This window comes from Prionailurus bengalensis, chromosome F2, assembly GCF_016509475.1.
Source record: "Prionailurus bengalensis isolate Pbe53 chromosome F2, Fcat_Pben_1.1_paternal_pri, whole genome shotgun sequence".
Classification (NCBI taxonomy): Eukaryota; Metazoa; Chordata; class Mammalia; order Carnivora; family Felidae; genus Prionailurus; species Prionailurus bengalensis.
Window position 1 is genome coordinate 81,724,885 of NC_057353.1, and position 20,921 is coordinate 81,745,805.

The window sequence follows — 20,921 nt, forward strand, 5'->3', positions numbered from 1 at the left end:
CTTCCATTGGCTTTCCACTGCTTTGGAAATAAAGCCCAAGCCATCTGCCAGGCCTACAAGGCCCTGTGCCCACCTCACGGACACCTCACTCGGCTGCAGGCCCCTCCTCCTGGCTCCTCGAACGTGCCACGACCACTGTGCTCTACAGCGTGTGGCAGCTTGGAAAGAGAGCCTCCCCCTGGGGTGGAGCGGGTCCCTTCTCCTTGGTCCAGGGGGCTCACCTCCGCCGTCTCTGTAGCAGCGTTTGCGTGGAGCCCTGTGCTGAAGCAGCACCGTGAGGCCGCCATGCCACAAGAGACCGTGTGCAGACGCTGCGGGTGCCACCCTGGCTGGGCCCATCGTCAGTAAAGAAGCTTCCAGACGCACCACCCCCAGCTGTGGCATCGCCTCAGCTCTGAGTGTTCCTGGCAGAGTCCCAGATGTCTGGAGGCAGCACAGGCCTCCTCACTGGCCCTGCCGACCTGTGGTGCACCAGCTCTGTGGCTTTCGGCCCCACTGGCCTCGGTTTCCCCTAGAGATGGGGCCCAACATCACGTCCAAGTCCCCATGGCGTCTCCAGGCCCAAGACGACAGGTGCACACCACGTCCACTTCCCGGGGAACGGTCCTGCACAGCTCTGCTCTCCCTTCGTGGCCCCGAGAAAGCCCTCCCCTCCCCAGCCTCAGCTTCCTCATGTGCTTAAAAAAAAAAGACCTGGTCGGTGAGGCTCCGACCCCAGAGGCAGCACCAAGGAGTCAGGGGCAGGTCTCCGGTCAGCCCAGGTGATCAGGGTCCATCACAGATCAGCGATAAGAGAAAGGGCTGCAGAGGGGCTGCAGAGGGCACCCCTCCCCCCAGTTCTCGAGCAAACTCCAGCTCGGCATCTGCGCAGCTGTGGAAAGGCTGGAGTCAGAAGCTCGGGTGGTCTGAGTTCTGGGAAGAGGAGGGACAGAGCCTGTCCAGTGCCCCTGCAACAGCACCGGGCCGTCGGCACGAAGCCCCTCCGGGAGCCCCGGCCCGCGTGGTGCGGACCACCCTGATCCAGGCCCCCCTGGTCCCCTGGGTGCCCATCCTGACACACAAATCCTTGCCGTGGGGAGAAGAGGGAGGGCTGCTCACTTGGGCCAAGAGCCCCACCCCCTCCCTGCACACCCCCCACCCTGGGCCTCGGCCCTGCACCCTGGGCGGCAGCTGGGCAGACGTCTCTCACAGACACCCCCGCTCAGGGCCACCTCGACTTGCACAGGGTGAGGCAACAGCCCCGCAGACCAGAGGCAGCCAGTCAGAAAGCCCCAGGGAGAGGGTCCCCTCTGTCACACACTAGGAACGGAACACTGGGTGGTCACCTCCCTCCTTCAGGGTACAAGCCCCCCAGGGAGACGGAGGGTGGCCGCCGGGGCTGGGATGCGAACAGAGTCCGGCTGCAGGGATGGGACCGGGCCCTCGGCACCCCATCAGGTGCCCCCGCCAGCCGTGGCCTCCATTATCAAATGTGCACCTGTGTACCTGTGACTCAGGTGGGACGGCCCGGTTACTAAGGGAAGGGGGCACTGCCGAGACCCCCGTGAGGATGGGTCAGGGTCCCACACCACCCAACCTACCCCCATGCACACCTGCCCCATCCAGCCCATCTCCAGGCGGAGACCCCACAAAACACCCGGTGGATTGCTGAGCGCCCACACACAGGCCTCAGTCCCGAGACACCACTGTCTCCAGCAACGGGGAGGGAGGGGCTTGGAGCTCTGGCGACTGTAGCAGGGACCCTGAGCTGTGGGCCCAGCGGCCGCCAGGGCCTCCAGGAGCACTGCCACCCTCCCCACACCACCCTCTGCTCCCACTGTGCACCCACCCCCTGCACCCGCCCCCTGGATCATCATCAGGCTACAGCCAGGCCTGACTGGATCTCTGTGGGGCCAGGCCCAGCACCAGGCGCAGACGCCATCATTGCCTCCTCCAACAGGACATCACCCAGAAGGGTCCGGGCCCACCCAGGTTACAGGGCCTGTCACGCAGCCGGGAGAGGACAGGCTGGCCCTCCCCACGCCCCACTGCCATAGCCCATCAGCACACGGGTCTAGGGCCAAGCCGGCCCAGGCACCAGGCTCCAGAGGCGGCAGGGTGCTGGGGGGTGCGACAGGGAACGGGGGGAGAGCACCATGGGGCGTTGTGGGGGTGCGCCGAGGGAGGGGTTCTGGAGTAGAAGAGGCAGGCCGTGCTGGAGGGCGGGATGGCCGATGCATCCCTAGGGTCCCCTGCTTCACGGGCTCAGGCCTCTACCCGAACAACGGCCCGGGGCCATCTGTGGTCACTGGAGCAGGACGCAAGAGGCCAGGTGTTTCTGGTGGAGGAAGCTGAGTTGCAGCCCCTGAGGGAGGTGGCACCAGGCGGGCTCCGGAAGAAGAGATGCCCCCCGTGAAGGTGGAAGGGTGGGAGGCGGGGGCTGGCGTGCCCCCCTGTGCACCCCAGGCAGGGCCGCCCACCTGCGTCTGCTTTCTGCTCCTTGGGTACACTCGTCCTCGCTCGGAGCCCGGCTCACTGCAGCCTCCAGTGCCCCGGCACCCCCTCGCTCCGTCGTAGCGAGGCCGGGGCCCACAGCCCGTTCACAGATGGCGCCGTGAGAATCAGAGGGGAGGGCCTGTCTGGGCGTCAACCACCATGGGACTCGGCCAGTGCGCCCAGCCCCACGCCTGCTCGGAGGAGCCGGGACCAGCAGAGCACCGGAGCTGGGGGCCCTCCTGTCGGCTGCAAACCCAGGCTGACGACAGCTAGGTCATCCAGACACCGTGCCTGGGACCCTACAGACAGGAGCCAGGGCCGCCCCGCTGCGTGGTTTCAAGGCTGAGGGTACCGCGGGCAGACTTCCCATCAGGGCTCCTGGAATGACCATCCATCTGTCCAACAGCACTCTGGGTGACACCCCCAAGAGACAGACAAACCAGGTCCCGCTGTCACCTAGCTTCACACCACGGGGGAGAGAGAGCTACAACCCGGCCACCCTGGCCAACCTGGGAGCCTACGATGGTGTGCCCAAGGCAGGGTCCCTCACGGTCCCGACAAAGATGGCCAAGTCCACACCTGTCTCGTGCAAGGCGAGAAAATCACGTTCAGCCCTGAGGTTCACAGGTCACTAGCTTTATTCATCTTGAAGGAACGTCCTCTCTCCCAAGACCGGATCCCATCTACTTCCGTCGCACTGAAATGTCTTGCCTTTCACAAAATGATGGCGATAACGGATGCCATAATGGACTTTTTAAAATGTCCTTATCTGGCAAAATAAAAAAGCCAATGAATGTCGATGTGGAGAAAACAGAGCTGGTTGGCCCCCTATGCTGGTCTCCATCGTTCAGAAAACACTAACAGTCCACGATGAATGGGGCCCTGGAAGGTTCCAGGCTTGTAGCCTGGTTGGGAACTGCCCCTTGGGAGGAGGAGCCAGGTGGGGGTGGGGGGTGGGGTGGGTATGGTCAGGGAAGGGGGTACGGGGCAGGCAGGTGCTAAAGGCCAGAGTGGCTGCATCTGAAGGCGGAGGCGGACGGGGCAGAGGCCCCCACAGCCCTCAGTCACCGCGGGCAGGCCCAGAGTCCGGCCGGGAAGGCAGGAGCCAGCTCTCCACTCCAGACCCACGTTGATGACATCGGCCTTCGGCCAGCTGGGCAACCAGCCCAGGAAACGTGTTTGAGGGCCAGGGGCCCTGAAAATGCCATCGCTTGACCCAGGGGACACCACTTCAGGGACCTACCCCAGAACAGGCAAACACAGAGACCAACCCCAGCGCCCTCCCGGGGTCTGGTCATGCAGCTGACCAGCGGGAAGAGCCACAGATACGGCTCCAGGTTTCAGCGCAGTAACTACGCACATTGGACAGTGTCCTCCGCGACTCCACAGAACGTGTTTTTAGTGTGTGATGAAGGGCACACGCACCCCAGAACCCTAACAGCAAAAGGCGGGACCGGAACATTATTCACTGAAATCCAAATCTGCAAGACGCGTAAGGATCTGGGAAGAGGCTGGCAGGAAATACCAAAATGTTAACAGTGCCTCCTCAGACATCCTGTGTGTCCAAATTTCCTATAATGAGCATATGCTACTTCCACAATCAGAAAACAATACGTTATTTTAAAAAAGAAATAAAAAGAATAATTAAAAAAAGAGTTGCACAGAAAATCTGCAAGGGCCCTCAGCTGCCTCAAGCTCTGGACCCCCACACTTGGCCGGAGTGGTCTCAGGCAGCCCGTAGGGACGGCCGGAGGACAGGCGGGTGGGTGGGTGAGGTGGGTGGGTGGCTGGGTGAATAAACAGACAGAGGGAGCCGTGACCTCTCCAACGGACATCACTGCCAGGAGGAGACATGAGGTCTTGGCCGCGGCCCACACCCCCCGAGCACGTTTGCTCCGGCATCCACACCATCGTCTTTCCCAGGCAGGAGGCTCAGGCTCACATAGGACCCTCCCGGGGTCCCCTGGCAAGAAGGTGGCAGGGGGAACACCGGCTTCACTGCAAGTCTCAGGACCCCGCCTCGGTGCCCCCCAACCCACGCCATGCCGGGACCACGTGGCGGCCTTGTCATGTCCCGCCAGGCCCAGGGTGGCAGGGCATAAGCAGAGCTGCCCCCTGCCCCCTGCCAGTCAGGCTACCCCCCTGCAGAGGTCCCCTTCCTTCTTCCCCAGGGACCCAGCCCCCGAGAAGCCTTTCCGTCAGGAGAGGAACTCACCCGAGGCCATTGCTTCACCCAATCCAACCCAGGGCCGGCCTCTAGGCAACCCCAACAGGAGCCCCTGGGGGCAGAGTCAAAACCACAAAGCCACTCTCCAACCCAGCCCGTGTGTCCAGTACGTGCAGGCGGCACGAGTGTGCCCCCCAGAGGGTGACGCCGAGCACGCGCGGCCTCGGGCTCGGGGCGCAAGCCAGGCTGGCCCTCGGGCGTGTGGGGCAGGTGTGGGGTCCGGGCAGCTGCCGCACCGGGACGTGGACAGGCAGGCGTGCGAGGGGGTGCAGGGCACACCCGGGCACGCCCACAGCCACGCACACGATCGCACACTCACAGGCTCTCCCTCAGCTCCTGCGTGTCACTCGGTGTCCCCAGGGACCGGAGGCTCTGCTCCAAGGAGGTCACTGCCAGGAGAAAGGAAGGACATAAGGAACAGAAAGACCTCCCGCGGAGACCCCCAGACTCCAGCAGAGGAGGGCCGGGGGGCCCCCAGGACATGGGGGCCAAGGCCAGGGAGACCACCCAGGTGACTGGGGGCAGCTTCTGCCACGGCCCAGCCCCAGCCCCGCAGAACCTCCCAGGCAGGGACCCTCCCCCTGTTCGGGCACAGGCCCCCAGGCCCTTGTGGGCGCAAAGGCTCTTGGGAGCCGCCTCCAGGGCCCTCAGCCTCCAGGGCCCCTGGGTCTGGGGATCTCTTTCTCCTCTCCTGGTCAGCACTCTCCGGCGGGCCTGACAGAACTCAGGGTTCAGGGCAAACATCAGCCCTCACCCACAGAGTGCGGCGAGCCACCCCTGTGTCCCTGTGTCCTCCTGCCTCCGTCCCCCCCCCCGCCCCCCCCCCCCGCCATCATCTGCAGGAGCTAATAAGGATAAGGCCTGGCCCAGCCCCGTGAGGCATGACTGTCGCTCCTGACCCCAGTACCCTTGACCCGTGAGCCGACCTGCACTGCCAGTCTGAGGGAGGCTCTGAGGCCGCCCTCCCCCCCCCCCCCCAACCCCGGGGATGCGTCCAAATCACAGCAGCCTGGCCAGGGAGCACACACGGGCCCGCCCTGCCCCGCCCTGAGGCCCCAGGGCTCAGGCCACCCTGTCCTAAGAGAGATGACACGGTCTGGGCTGCAGGGTGGCCGGGTCAGGGGAGGGCAGCGGGCACGCCACCTCCCCCAGTCGCCTCGACCTCCTGGGGCGTGTTCGGTGGCCCGGGCGGCCAGGTGGGGAGGGGTGAGGCTGGGCCCACCACGGACTCACCGTTGGAGTTGATCCGGAAGACGCTGGCCGATGTCTGCTGGAACAGCTCCTGGAGGTCACCTGGGTCCACCTGGGTGGCTAGAAGACAGGAGAGGGAGCACACAGGTTCACGGGGCGGGGGCAGCAACACCCTCCCAGCAGGGGTGGCCCCACGGTGTCAGAGAGGGAACAGCAAGCCCGCCCCGGGGCACCCAAAGCCCCTGGAAAAGGAGGAAAGCAGGGGCGGCCCCTCCGAAAAGCCCCACCCGGGTACCAGCTGCCCCCAGCGCCCCTGCACCTGCACATGGGGCGCCCTTGACAGAAACGAGGGCCCAGGCCCACACGAGAGCCTGCACAGCCGAGGTCACTGCAGCTTTATTTATGTCACAAAACAGAAACAACCCAACAGGGGCGTCTGGGGGCGGCCGCTTAAGCACCGTTAAGCGTCCGACTCTCGATTTCTGCTCAGGTCATGATCTCACGGTTCACGGGATCCAGTCTCCACAGCACGGCCGGGCGGCTTGGGATCCCCTCTCCCTTCCCTCCGCCCCTCCCTGGCTCGTGCTCCGGTGACTCTTCTCAAAATAAACACACACGTTTTTAACACAAAGAAGGCAGCGACAACCCAACGGCCGGCATCTGACGACGTGGGGTCCGAGCCCACGGCGAGCACCACGCAGCCTCGAGAAGGAGCTGGTGGCGACAGCACGGCGACGGCGTCGCACCGGTGAACGCGGCCGGACACGGGCCTCCCACCACGCGGCTCCGCGTACGGGAGGAGTCCAGGTCCAGGGACAGAAAGCAGACCTGTGGCTGCCGGGGGCTGGGCCAGGGGACGGGATGGAGTTCTCTTGGAGTGACAGAACGTTCTGGATTACTTGCGGGGATGGTCGCGCACACTGCAGGATACGCCACCAAGCACAGAAACGCCCACGTGAAGGCGGACAACGTGGTGAATTTTACGTTGTGTGAACTTTATCTCGATCTGAAAGACCACTCCGAACATCGTGTGGTTACCACCCACTCCTAGGGGGATGGGAAGGCCCACCCCACCAGGCGAGCTCGAAACTCTCGTGGACGCTACGGAAAAGTCTGCCCCCTTCACGGGACGAGGCCCTGTCCCTGGCCACGGCCTCTTGGGTAGCTACGCGCAGAAACACAAACGTGCCCGCACGAAGCTTGTGTAAGACACTCACGGTGGCTTCGTTCTCAGAACCTGGAAAGGCTGCCACCAGCCGGCAACAGAACGCACAGGGCCCCTCGCCTGAGGGAGCCTGGGACAGGAAGGACTCCCATGTGTGTCTATACTACCCACTACTACCGGCCCGCAGGGAGGCTGGCGCCTCAGCCTGAATGGGCCAGACCCAGACAGGGATTTGTGCACGATGACAAGGTCAGGGTGCACACTCTGAGCTTAACGCAGAGGCAGACGGGTGGGAGGCTGTGGCCTCCGGGCCCCGCCTGGGCTGTGCAGCCTCAGCCCACACGTGGGGAGGCTGGTGTGCGTTTTCCTACAGGACAGACACAGGCAGGGGCGCAGCCTGGCCGCCTGCCTCACCCGCTAAATGCTGGGAGGAGAGATCCAGCTCCAAGAATCGTTCCTATTCTCCAGGTCTGTGTGTAGGTGATCCCAGAGGCCACTTACACTGGGACAAACAGCCACCCTTCTCAGAGCCACCTTCCTCTGGACATCTCTTCAAGCCCGTCCCCTGGCTCATCACCGTGGCCTGTGCCCTGGGCCAAGTCCTGCCCCCGCCGGTGCCCTGTCCACTCCTGACCCCACGGGGCATGCGTCTTTCCAGATGACACGGGCTTATGGCCTTTGAGACATTCTGTCTCCAAACCAAGGATGACAAGGCTGAGCTCCCAGAGGCGCAGAGAGTGGCCCCAGGAAAGGGCAAAGGGGGGACTGGAGCTGCAGCCTTTACAAAGGTGAGGAGAGCTACATCCCACAGGGCAGGGCGGGGCAGGGCTGCCGAGGGTCTCAGCAGGAGACCAGACCTCAGATGCAGCTCTCCAGCCTCCACTCCACTGGTCAGTGCAGAGCCCTCAGGGCAGGCAAGCGGGTGATCGGGCCCATTACTGGCTAGGGTCAGGGTGTGGGGGGCAAGTGTGTGGGGTACAGGGTGTCGGGGGCAGGGCTGCAGAGGGCAGCAAGGCAGGGGTGCAAGATGTGGGGGGCAGAGGGTAGGGGCATAGGGGGGCCAGGGCTGAGGGGCAGGGCGAGGGGTGTTAAGGGTGCAGGGTGTGGGTGACAGGGGTGTGGGGAGCGGGGTACAGGGGTGCGAGGGGCTGGGGTGTGGGGGCCAGGGGTGTGGGGTGTGGGGGGCAGGGGTGAGGGGTGGAGGGGCAGGGGGATAGGGATGCGGTAGGGGGAGGGGTGGGATGCAGCAGGCAGTGGGGGCTGGGTCAAAACTGCCCCGAGGAGCTGCATCCAGGGCCGGCATGGACTCTGGCCAGCAGGCAGGTGCCTGGGCCTGGGAGGCCCCAGCAGGGCGGTGGTGGGCATGCCAGCCTGGTCTACACCACCACCACCGTGGGATTTTGGGCACATCTAGGAGCCACTGTGGAAACCAGGGGAGGGTGCAGCTGGCAGATGCACAGGGCAGGTGCAGCGGGGCGGGGGGGGGATTGGCAAACATCCCAGCCCCGCAGCAAGGACAGCAAGTCCCCCCCCCAGACGGCCTTCCACCTCCACGGAGGTCTGGGGGAGGCCGTGGGGAGGCCGTGGGGGGCTCCTACCTCAGCAGAGGGGATGCCAGGGATGCCAGATGCCAGCTGCAGTTGTGGGGCAACGCGGGCTGTCTCCCTCAGACCTGGCCTCTCCCTGGTCCTGGCACCTGACCACACAGCCCGGGACACCCCCTGCGGCCAGGAGGGGCCGCGTGACTAAGTCTCACCCTGGAATTAGAGAACCCAGGGCAGTTTCCCCTCCTGTTCTCACAAGGAGGCTGGAGCCCTGGACTGCCCCTCACCCTCTCCCCCGGCTGGGACACGATGGGGTGTGACGTCCCTCCCAGGGACACCACCGAGGGGGCGCAGCCACGGCCGGGGGGAGCCACGGGGGTGGGGGGGCTTCATGAGGGGAACGGAGGCTCCGTGTTATCGCGGGGGCAGCTTAACCTCTTCTTTACTTTTCACCAAGGAGGGGCCGGAACCCCAACAGAGGCCCGCGTCCGCATACACGCGGCTGGGGCGCTCAGGGCCCGCGTTCACCAGGAGCACGTGTGCCCAGATCCCACACCGAGGCCGCCGTCGGACAGGGAAGCAGCAAGACGGTGACCACACAGCACGAGCAGGGCCTCTGCACACAGCACAGGGGACCAACGCTGGGCAGAGACCGGGGGCTGGGGGAGGGTGGGAGGACGAGGTGACGGGACTGGAGGAGGCGGGACTTGCAGGGGCGAAGGGAGGATGTCGTGTCTGGTGGGCATGACTGGGGACGGAGGGGGGCTGGCCACCAGCTTAGGAAACACAGAGGAGGAACAGGGACATTAATCCCCCAAACATAAGCCACTTTTTCACGGAATGACAACACAGGGCGACAGATCAACATGAGCTTTTGTGGTGGCGGGGGGGAGGGCAGGGCCCAGGCCCTCCCTCCCCTGCATGCAAGCCGGGAAGCGGTGCTCTGACCACAGACAGCCCTGGTGCGGCCCCGTGGCCCCCACAGCTCGTCACCTGGTGTCTCCTACAAGCAAGTCCAGACTGCGAGCAAGGAGGGCGGGTCGGAGCGGAGCTGGCGTCACAGGGTCCGGGGGTGGGGGACCCCGGGGCCTGGCAGGTGCCGCGGCTGCCCTGGGGCAGGAGACAGGGGTGAGGCGATGAGGCAGGAGGGGCTCCAGAAGCCGGCCCTGGTGCCCTGGTCCCTGGCCAAGCACACGTCTGTGCTCACACAGGGAAAGACGCCCCTCGGCCGAGGACCCGGGGAGCACGAGGAGCTGGAGGCCACTCCCCCCTCCCCCCCGACAAGGTCAGTGTGCGTGGGTGGAAGTCACATGAGGAGAGAGGAGAGAGGAGAGGACGCCGCCCAGCACCCGCAGCGTCGGGCAGGGACCGCGGAGGCCGCAGCCGCAGCACAAGTGCCCTCAAACAGCACCGTGACCCCCCCCCCCCCCGCAGGTTTACTGCCCCTGGACAGAGTCCAGTCCTCCCGCAAGGAGAACAACCAAACCCGGGGAGGGAGGACACAAAATTCACACTCACAACTCGCGGGCCATACGAAGAGGCAGGAGCACGTGACCCCAAACCGTGAGAAAGGTCACTCAACAGGAAATCAGGCCCAGAAATGGTGGAGACAACCTCACTAGTGCAGAAAAACAGGCGTAAAAGTTGCAAAAGGCTGATGGGACACCGAGGCGCGTGCAGAGCAGCAGGGGAGACCCGGAGAGGCTGCAGACGTGCCACCCCCCCCCCCCCACCGCCGACACCCAAGGAGACACTGAAATGACTTCCCACTGCACAGGGTCAGCCGCGGGTGCGATGCTGCACCGAGGTTCCCTGCGGTGACAGGGCCACGGGGCACCTTGGGGCGACACCCGGCGACCCGGCAGCCACGGAGCCACAGAGGGGAGCAGAGTTTCAAGAAGTAAGAACCCAAAGCATCCAAATTCCATCCAATAAAAACCGAGTTCCAAGAACTTCATTAAGTCACAAGCAGAATAAATACTAAAGTCTAAGGGCGCCTGTGGGGCTCAGGTCATGGCCTCGCGGTTCGTGAGTTCCAGCCCCGCATCAGGCTCACTGCTGTCAGCACGGAGCCCGCTTCAGATCGTCGGTCTCTCTCTCTGCCCCTCTCCTGCTCACTCCGTGTCTCAAAAATAAACATTTAAAAATGCATATATTAAAAATTTAAAGCCCAAAGCACAGTAGTGAAAACCGCAGAAAGCCTCTGGCGAAGGGGCCCCTTTCGGAGGGGCCAGAGACGCACGTACCCCACCCCAGAAGGAAACACAAGGTCGCCCCGCCCCCGTAAGAGCCGCGGAAGCCAAGCCCAAACACGCTGCAGGGACATCTTCAAAGTGCCAAGAGAAAGAAAACAAAAAACACCTTTCGACCAAAATTCTACACGCAACGGAAATATATTTCAAAAATACAGGCAAAATAAAGATTTATTTTAGACAAAAGGGCCGAGAGACTGTCTCAGCCAGATGTGCACCATAGGAAAAGCTGAAAGAAGTCTGTCGGGTCAAAAGAAACAATAAAAGGCAATTTGGATCCACACGAGAAAGCAGAGTGTGGGAGGGAGGCACACGTCTCATTTTAAAGGTATCTCAGACGCCATCGGTTGATAAAGCAAACTGCCAGCCAGGTGCTTCCAGCAACAACATGGCGTCCGGGGTCGGCTCTGGGAGGTTCCCGCGTCACGCGGCGCGACACCGTGCTACCCGGAGGCAGGCTGCGAGCGCAGGTGTGGGTACGGCTAGCGCTAAACCACGAACGGAGCGGGTGTCACTAACACGCCAAGAGCGGACTTACCATCATCAGCAACGGAATCGTCATCAACACAATTACCCCCAAACAACAGAGGGAAATACCACAAACATTGGGGCTGGGGATGTAAGCCTGAACACATCGGTATTTCCGCCTAAACCTGAGGCACCCGCGCGGTCCCCAAGTGGCCAGCGGTGGCCACGCCATCATCACCAAGGCCCTAGAGGACAGCACCACTGCCACCGCTCTGGGCAAAGCGGAGACGGTCAGATGGGGCCAAGGGCAAACCCCACATACACGGGCTACGAGGAGGGCACTTCCTACAGAAAATCGGACACACCTGCGAGTAAAGGGACCGGAAGATCCGTTGTGTGACGTGGCTGTATGAAAGCTGCTACGCTAACATTAGAGAATTCAGAACAACACGTGAAACTAGAGATAAAAGGAGGTTTTACAGTGGCAAAGGGGGCAATGGATGAAGAAGACAAAACTCCTCAACGCTCAAGGCGCCTAACAGCGCAGCTGGAAAACGTGCGAGGCACAGACTGACGGGCTTGAGGGGAGAAGCAGACACATCCACGGCCGTGGTCATCAGCATCCTCTCAGCAGAAAGGAGATCGGGGGACAGAAGATCCGTAAGGATACCAAGACCTGAATGGCACCGTCGATCACCTCGGCCTGAGTGACAATTATTGGACACTCATACCCAACGACAGATGGACACACTCTTGCCAAACACACGGGGAACACGCACAAGACACGCTGCACCTCCAGTGTGCAGCAGGTCCCAATGCATGTGTAACAGCTGAAACCATAGGAAACATTCGCCAGCCAGGACAGCACTAAACCAGACGTTAATAACAGAGAGCTATCTGGAAACAAAGAGAATTATTTGAAAATTAAGCGATACCCTTCTAAGCAACCCTTAGTTAAAGAATAAACCACAAAGGAGATTAGAAAATATTTTTAAACGAATAAAATGAAAATACAATATATGCAAAATTGTATAAGTAAAGCGACGCACAGGGAAAAATTTACAGCAATAAATACCCGTTACTAGGGAAGAAGAAAGGTCTCACGTCAATGATCTAACAAACGCAAATTAACCCCAGAGTAAGGAAAATTGGAAGGAAATCATCAAGATGAGCAAAAATCAATTAACTCAACATTAAACAAATAGAGAAGATTAATGAAATCAAAAACTGGTTCCTTCAAACAATCAATAAAATTGATACACTCACAGTGAGACGACTCAAGGATGAAACAGAGAAAACACAAATCAGCAATACCAGAAATGAAAAAGGCAGTCTTACTACCGACCATATAGGCATTCAAACAATACTAAGGCAATATTCCAATTTCGTGCCAGTACATTTTACAAGTCTGATGAAATGGGGTAAGTTCCTTGAAAACACAAATGATCAAATTTGACTCATGTGAGTAGCAACAGAAACCTGGGCAACACTGCAGCACAGGTGACGCCACAGCATGTAACACTGTGTCACTACAACGTTGCCACCTACGGCTGTAACACCACAGCACTGTAACGCTATGGCTACAACGTTAACACGTATGCTAAGGCGTATAGTTGTGATACCGCAACACTGTAACGCTGTACCATGTAACACGTGACACGGCAACGTTAAAGAAACTGCAGTCTCAAGTCTTCCCACAACGAAAATGCTCAGCTCACATGCTTCCTTGGAGAATTCCGCCAAATGTTTAAGGGAAGAATAATACCAATTCTACACATACCCTCAGAAAACAGGAGAAACCAATTCCCGACTCGATTCAGGACTCACTTTATAGTTACACCAGTCAAGGCAGTTCCGTATCATGTAAGCGGAGACCCAGGTCGATACGGACGGGTCAACACCCAGGTGAGCAGTCACGGGGTTTCAGACACAAGCGTCGAGGTGACTCAGTCATTTCCCCCAATGATGATGACCAACTGGACAGCCACTGGACCCCGACCCATATCAACAAAACTCAGAACCCACTCAGCCTGGCTCACAGATGCAAACATAAACGCTGGAACTGTAAGACTTCAAATCACAACAATTTGCGGCCTTGTTGTGGGTAAGAACTTTTCAGGTGGGATACAGACAACAGAAGTCCCAAGGAAAACACTGGTAACACTGAAATATAAAACCTTCAAAAAAGACACAATTAAAATAAAAGGCAGTCCAGGGGCACCTGGTGGCTTGGGTCACGATCTCACGGGTTTTGAGATTGAGCCCCATGTTGGGCTCTGCGCCGACACCACGGAGCCTGCTTGGGATCCTCTCCCTCTCTGTCTGCCCCTCCCCCGTGCTCACGTAAACGTAAAAAATAAACGTAAAAAAAGTTTTTAAATAAAAGGCAGTCCAGAGCCTGCAGAAGAGGTTTGCAGTCCAGATCTCAGACGCGCCCTTTGAACTCAGAGTCAACAGACATGTGCAACACAGGAAGGCCCACAGCTCAGGGCAGCCTCTGGTGACAGCAGAGGAGACAACAGGCAATGCTCAGTGATGTGTGGGCAGACACAGAAATGAGGCCCCGCCCCTCCCCAGCACAGCCCCGCCCCCCACAGCACAGCCTCACCCCGCCCCGCCCCCTCAGCACAGCCCCACCCCACCAGCCAAGCCCCGCCCCCAGCACAGCCCCACCCCACCTCACTAGGCCTCACCCAGCCCCGCCCCCTCAGCACAGCCCCGCCCCACCCCAGCCTCACCCCGCCCCACCCCCAGCACAGCCCCTCCCCCAGCACACCCTCACCCCGCCCCTCCCCGGCACAGTCCCGCCCCACCCCGGCACAGCCTCACCCTGCCCCAGCCCCCAGCAAGCCCCGCCCCATCCCAGCACAGTCTCACCTGGCCCCGCCCCTCAGCACAGCCCCGCCCCCAGCCACCCTCACCTCGCCCCACCCCCCCAGCAAGCCCCTCCCCATCCCTGCACAGCCTAACACAGCCCCGCCCCCAGCACAGCCCCGCCCCACCCCAGCAAGCCCCGCCCCCTCAGCACAGCCCCACCCCCAGCAAGCCCCGCCCCCCAGCACAGCCCGACCCCTCCAACAGCCCAGTACAGCAAGACCAAAATCAACCCCAAGTGGTGGTGGGAATGAAGGGTAAACCCAAGCTCATGGCTGCAGGACCCAATAGTGGGACAGCCAGTTTCTTAGAAACTTTCTTGGAAAGTTTATCAATCAACCCCCACAAGAGTGACACTATCTGTCAATGCAAAGATTTTATACAAATGTTCCCAGTACCTCCACCCGGCCAAAAGCTGGCAACCACAAAACCATCCATCAGGGCAGACAGAAGGACAGGCTCCCGGGACACAGACACACGGACGGCCCTCCAGCACCCCCGCCCTCTGTAGAGACACCGGGACGCTCCTTCCTGAGCACGCAAATCCGGGGAACCACCTGAGCATCTCCACACAGGTGCCCAGGGCAGGACGGGGACTCGAGGCTTCCAACGCACACTTGGCAATGCCCTCTGTCCCCTACAGGGCCCGGCTCCACGTCTGCTCCAGACACCTGCCCTTCATGCCGCCGGGTCCAGAGGCAGCGGCCCAGCCAGCAGTGCTGAAGGGACCAGCGCTGGAGCCCCCTGGAGCCGCACATCGCCCCCACCTGCCCCGTCACATGGGCCGGCCGGACAGCTGGGCTCTGCCCCGCCACCGAGGGCTGGCTGAAGGACGGCGTGCCCACTCGGGCCAGGCAGGAGGAGGCCGAGGGGCAGTACGGTGCCCCAGACGCGGGATGAGCAAGGAAGTCAGGGGGCCTCTCGGGTCCAGAGCAGACAGGTCTGGGAGAAACCCAGTGGCCCAGTGCGCGGGCGCTGCTGCCCATGTGGGCTGCTGGGGATCCGCCAGCACCGCGCCCGCACAGACCCAGGGCCCCGAGGAGGGTGGTGATGACAGCAGCAGCCCGTTCCCTGGACGACACTGGTCGTCCCACAGACAGGACGCGGGGATGTGTGAGCCCCACGCTGAGCAACCCCCAGTGAGGGCAAGTCCAAGCACACCCAACGGGCACCAGCGGCAAAGGGAAGGACAAGGCCCCCTGGCTGGCCCGTCGGCTCCCCCCCACACACACACACAGCCGGCCTCCACAGGGGACCACGCACCTCTGGCCTCCGGGCCCAGCCAAGCAGCTGCCGATTCCGTGGAACCCAGTGGGGTCACCAGTGCCCGCCTGCCTCCCACCCCACGGGGCCACTGTGCACTGGGGCAGACAGTGAGCAGAGCTGGGGGACCAGTCCCCTGAGGGCATCCCCCTTCTGAGCCTCACATGCTCATCACAGCTGCACAACACGGGGAGCCCCACCGGGTGTACCCCACACCCCAGAACACGGCTGGAGCAGAAGCACAGGGAGACCCCCTGGCCAGCCCCACCTCTGCCAACCGGAGCGGAAACTCAGAACCGAGGCGCTCTAAGAGCAGACCGGAGTCACAACGTTCGGGCGTCACGGGACGCTCCACTTCTGGGTCTACTCACCCTGCGGACACAGGCTGGATCTCTGCCCCTGCACCAAGCGGAGGGAGGAAGTGGGGCGGCGGTGGGGGGTGGGGGGAGTGGATCCTGACCCACGTGTGCATGAGGCACAGGAAGGAAAGAGGGACAGCACGGGATCCTCTGAGCATCAGAGGCATCCTCCTTCCTAAGCAGCCGGGAGCCCCCACTGGACAGAGTGAGAGGAGGTGCGGGGTTGGGGGCGCCTGGCCGGGCTCTCGACCCGGGGCCCGTGCTGAGGGCACCAAGGAGGACCCAGGGAGGGGCTGCGTTCCAGGGAGAGGCAGGGACGGCACCATATCTCAGGGGGATGACCCTGAATACACAGGTACTCTGTACTTTCCTGTTTCTCCCGGAGAGATCGTCTCCTTACTCTGCAACAACAGCCCCGCAAAGTGCTCTGGGGAAGAAAGGCCATGTGACCAGATCCAAGTCTGGGTGGGCAGCAGGATGTCCCCGGTGCGGAGCGAGGCCTGCCACCTGCACCCGGGCCACACCATGGAGCCTCCCACACATGCTCAGCCACTCCCCAAAACCCAGGTGTGTGGCAGGCCACGGTGCCAGGGAGGTGAGAAGGTGTGTGGACAACCATCACAAAGCCGGGAAAGCCCGGTGCTGGGAGCCAAGGGCCCGAGGGACCCGTAGGGAGCCCTGCCAGGGGGGCCACACTCCTGCCTCAGGGCCTGCAACAGGGACAGGGACCTGGGGGAGGGGGAGGGGGAGAGTGCTGGAGGGGGAGGAGCCGGAGGGAGGGGCTGTGAGGAAGGTACGCGGTTGGGTCCCCCACCAGTGAGAGCACCTCCACCCTGAGCCGAATGCACCGGCCCCCTTCCCCCCACGGGGGGAAGGGGAGACCCAGGAGGCAGAGGGGAGCCCGAGGGACCGCGCAGGGCTCAGTCTGGCGCCAGGGCCAGAGCAGGGCCGCCAGCGGGCTCAGGGTCAGCAGGGCCAGGGAGGAGGGGGCCTCGAGCTCAGGGTGCGGGGCAGCAGCCCGGGGTTGGAGGAGGGAGGCAAGCGTTGGGCCCCGTCCGGGAAGAACACGGGAACCAAGGAACGGAGGCACAGGTTCTGGGCACCTCGAGCTCTCCCGCTGCCCACGGCAGGCCATGGAGGTGTCCACGCCTGACATTACAGAACAGGAGGCCCTCAGCCTTGGGATCCCACTGCTTCGTGGCCCCGGCCAGCACCAGGTGCCACTGAGGACACCGCAGGCAGCGGCACCCAGACCACCGCCTTGCCCGCCACCGGCAGAGACGACGTCCCCAAATGCGGGGCTGGCGGGGGAGAAGCAAGGCAACGGCTGTCCTGTCTGCTGCACGAACACGTGTCTGCCTCTGTTTTGTTTCTGACATTCTTTGTGTATTTTCTGGCCCCGTTTCAAAGCCGAACACCAGGTACGGACTTAGAAACGGTCCTCAGGACCTAACACCGGCAGTCCCGATGACCAAGGAGGCACGCACAGATGACCTGCACGCCCCCTACACCTCCCCTGTACCTGCCGTCCCCCCCCCCTCCCCACCGGCCTTCCTCCGCCTCTGGCCCCAAGGCTGCTGCCGATGCAAAGCCCCACCCCCACCCAGCAGTCCCTGCACCTGTCTGGGACCCACCCACTGGGCTCTCTGACGCCCCGCTGGACCTCCACGGGTCCCCCGACCCCCTGTGCCCGACAGGAACCTTCGAGAAGTGACCCCCACAGGGCAGCACGCCCCAGAGAATTCAAGGCGCCCACCCCCCACCCCACCCCCGCCGCATCCCGATGCCGCGGGGCCGGCTCTGGACGTCAGGCCAAACCCCAGCTCTACCACCCAGGCCTTAAAACCAGAGAGTCGGCGGGAGCGCTTTACTTCACGCACAGGCTAAGAGCCCCGGACGGGACAGGAGAGCAAGAGAGGGGCACGCCGAGGCACAGAGGGTGACGTGGGGTGAGCGCACGAAACCCGCGTGTTTCGGGTGTGTGCGCGTACACGGGACAGCAACAGGAAACGCGTTTCCTCCCGGGGGCCGGGGTCCAGAGGCAGGAAGCGGAGTCCTGGGGGGAAGACCGAGTCTCGACACGACCGTGTCGTGTGCCCGGCTCCCCGCTCTGCAGCCGCGAGGGTCAGGGCTGAGGTGGATCCACCTGCCGCACCCGGACATTCAGAAGGCTGTCCCCGGGGCGGGCAGGCAAGTGCACGAGTCCGGGGGCGGGAGCCACCGGAGGTGGTGCATGTGGGGAAGAGGAGAGGGGAGGAGAGCGTGGCGGGAGGACCGAGGCCTGGCCACGAGCAGGCCACCGCGGGCCTGCGCCTCCCGCCGGCCGGACGGCCGGGGCGAGGCACTCACCTCTGAGCGGCTCCAGGCCGAGGCCCTCCGGGGCGGGGGCCTGGCAGGAGAAGGTCTCGGCCACCACCTGCTCCACAGGCGTGAGGGCCGAGGCCTGGAGCCGGCCGGGGCCGCGGGCCACGTGGCGGAGGTCGCCCAGCTTGCGCCGCACGACAGCGCGCAGGTCCCTCCACTTGTGCTTGAGGTCCACGACGTCCCGGCGGCAGTAGCCCAGGGCGTTCACGGCCTGCAGGATGCGGCTCCACACGTGGTACCTGCGGGTGGGCTCGGCCTTCAGCAGCCCCGTGCCGAACAGCAGCTGGTGGTGCTTGCTGACCTTGGACACCAGGACCTCTGTCTCCTGCGGGCAGAAGTTGGGTTTCCTCTTCTTGGCCCGCGTGGCGCCGGGCCCCGCCAGCCGGCCGTGGGCCCCGCCGGCAGAGTCCTTCCTCGGGCTCGCGGCAGGCGGTGAGCCGGGCTCTGGTGTCCCGCTGCCTTCGGGGGCGACCCCTGGCCCTGGAACGGCACCAAAAGGCGGGTGTTTAAGGCCCTGGGCCGGCGGGGTGGCCCCCAGGGCGCCTCCTCTCCGGCTTCGGCTTCAGGACACTGCCGGCCCCTCCCTGTGGGTGTCCACAGGTCCGACTGGGCTCCGCGAGCAAGGCGCTTCACTTCCGGGCTGCGGGGCACGTCTCCAGAAAGGGCCACCTCTGGCAGCCGTCATCGGGATCCAAGGAACCAGACAGGCAGGAGCATTCCCAGGTCATCCCTCCCCAGGGGACAGCCTGGCCACGGACGCGCCCGGCGGCCCTGGCTGAGAGGCCCCGCCCCACCCCTCCGAGCCCCCGCAGCCTGTGGTCCTCAACACACGGGGGTCCGGGGCTGGGCGTGCAAGCAGCAGGTCCTCGGGCCTCTGCCCAGCTGGGATCTTTGTCCCCAGCCGGCACATGCCCGCCAGGGGTGCAGGGGGCCATCTGTAAGGGCAGAGGAGGCAGCTCCCCCATCAGACCACGGGTTTCCCAGGCGTGAGGAGAAAGCCCCCGAGGGCAGAGGGATGTCTGAGCCCCGCGGAGCACACAGAGAGCAGCCCCCCGCCTGTCTCCCTCCAGGTCCCCGTCAATCAGAAGGCGACCTCTACAGAGGCCCACAGCCCCTGCCCTCACTACAGCGCACGCCAGGGACCCGGACTCTCCCTCACCAGCGCCCCCTGCGGGGAGAATCCCGGCTCCGGAGTGAAGGGGCCAAGGGAACCAGTCCCACGGGTCTGAGCCTCATCCCTGGAGCCCACGGGGCCCCAACCAGCACAAGTCCTCATGCCGCACCCCTGTGTCACCAGTCCAGCCCGGCCACACCATCTGCCGTCCCTGGAGAAGGGAAAGGCTAGCGGGGGTGAGGTACAGACCAACCAGAATCCCGGCCAGCCTCGGGCCGCCTCACCCAGCTCCCGCCCGCTGACCCTCCCTCCTTGGCGCTGGGCATCTCTGGGCGGCCTTCCCCGGAACCCTCCCGGACCCAGCACCCGAGCGGAAGTACCTCGCTTCCTGGCCCTCGGGCCTCTGGGCGTGCCCGCCGACCCCAGATCACCTTCCCCGTCCTTGCCCACACAGGGGTCCTGCGGGCTGCTCTCTGGCGACGGGCAGGGGAAATGGCGTATTCCATACTCGGTCCAACATTTAGCGCACTCTACAGACAGCAAGGGACAGTCACAGTTACACCCAGCCCGTCCACAGAGCAGCTCGGGTGCTGCTGGCAGAGCAAGGGCCCCACACAGGACAGCAGGTGCCCTGAGCCCTCCAAGCATCCACGCCCAGAAGCTCCATTCAGTCCCACCTCCTCCAAGAAGCCCTCCCAGACTGCCAAACCCTCTGCCGGAGGCCAGCACGGAGTTCAATACTTTAAATGCTCCAGATCTTTCTTTGAACCACAATTACTCCAAAAGGTGACCCCAAACAAGGACGAAATCGCCTAGAGCAGGGCCTTGAGGCACGGCCCACAGACCAGGCCAGGCCTTCAGCGGGTGTTACCTGTCACCTGTCTGCAACAAATGATGTACACGAACGGGGAGCAAGGCCTTAGGGATGTTTATGGCAGTTCAAAATCACCACAGCAACCAGGCACGGGAGCATTCTGTTGTAAGAACGTTGTTCCGTGGCTTCTGGGCAGTGGAGATAAATATAAAACCCGCCCTCCTGCCTCTCGGCTGCACAGCTGAGGGGCAGTGGCTCCGGGCACCTGAGCGGCCTCCTCCTGCTCCCTGGCCCCCAACAGGCTCCCATCATGGGGTTAGTCCCCCAGGGGAGACACTTGGTAATTTTCATGTATTCAAAAACACTTCCTGGACACATTTTCCCGTAATGCGCCAACCAAAGACACACCTTATAAAAACACCTTTACGTCTCTGAGAGATGTGCCCTTCAATCCATGGCACCTTGAGTCGATGAGGGGGTGCGTGCAGCCTGGGGCCACACAAACCAGAGCCCGGGGCTGTCTGTGTGACCCTGTTCTCTCTGGAGCGCTCTCTGAAAAGGCAGTTTTCAGGGAGCAAGCTCTAGAAGGTGTCGGCTGACCTGATCACACTGACAGCTGCTCTGAAACCCAGGGACACGGCTTGTCCCAGGCCATTCCCAGCTCAGAGCTCCTGAAGGGGCAGCTCCTTCCCGGAAAAGGCCTGAGACTTGCATCTCCCCAGAGGGGACAGCAAAGGACACCGCTCTGCAGGTGGCGGGGGGGAGGAGGGGCACGGTGGCCCAGTGTGACAGGAACAGAAGGGCTGTACCA

General features: G+C 62.8%; 1 protein-coding gene across 11 annotated transcripts in view; it reads right to left on the reverse strand.

Annotated features, from left to right (window-relative positions):
• TSNARE1 (t-SNARE domain containing 1) overlaps nucleotides 1-20,921 on the reverse strand; it is a 153,391-nt gene that overhangs the window by 89,865 nt on the left and 42,605 nt on the right. For 9 of the 11 annotated variants that reach the window (XM_043601905.1, XM_043601903.1, XM_043601898.1 and 6 more), the window contains 4 exons: nucleotides 19,677-19,826; nucleotides 18,168-18,662; nucleotides 5,936-6,013; nucleotides 5,022-5,091 (listed from right to left, as the gene is read on the reverse strand). In XM_043601905.1, coding sequence (XP_043457840.1) covers nucleotides 5,022-5,091; nucleotides 5,936-6,013; nucleotides 18,168-18,662; nucleotides 19,677-19,826 — 793 coding nt within the window. The remainder of the gene's footprint in view (nucleotides 1-5,021; nucleotides 5,092-5,935; nucleotides 6,014-18,167; nucleotides 18,663-19,676; nucleotides 19,827-20,921) is intronic. The other 2 variants (XM_043601900.1, XM_043601907.1) reach the window with 2 other exon arrangements.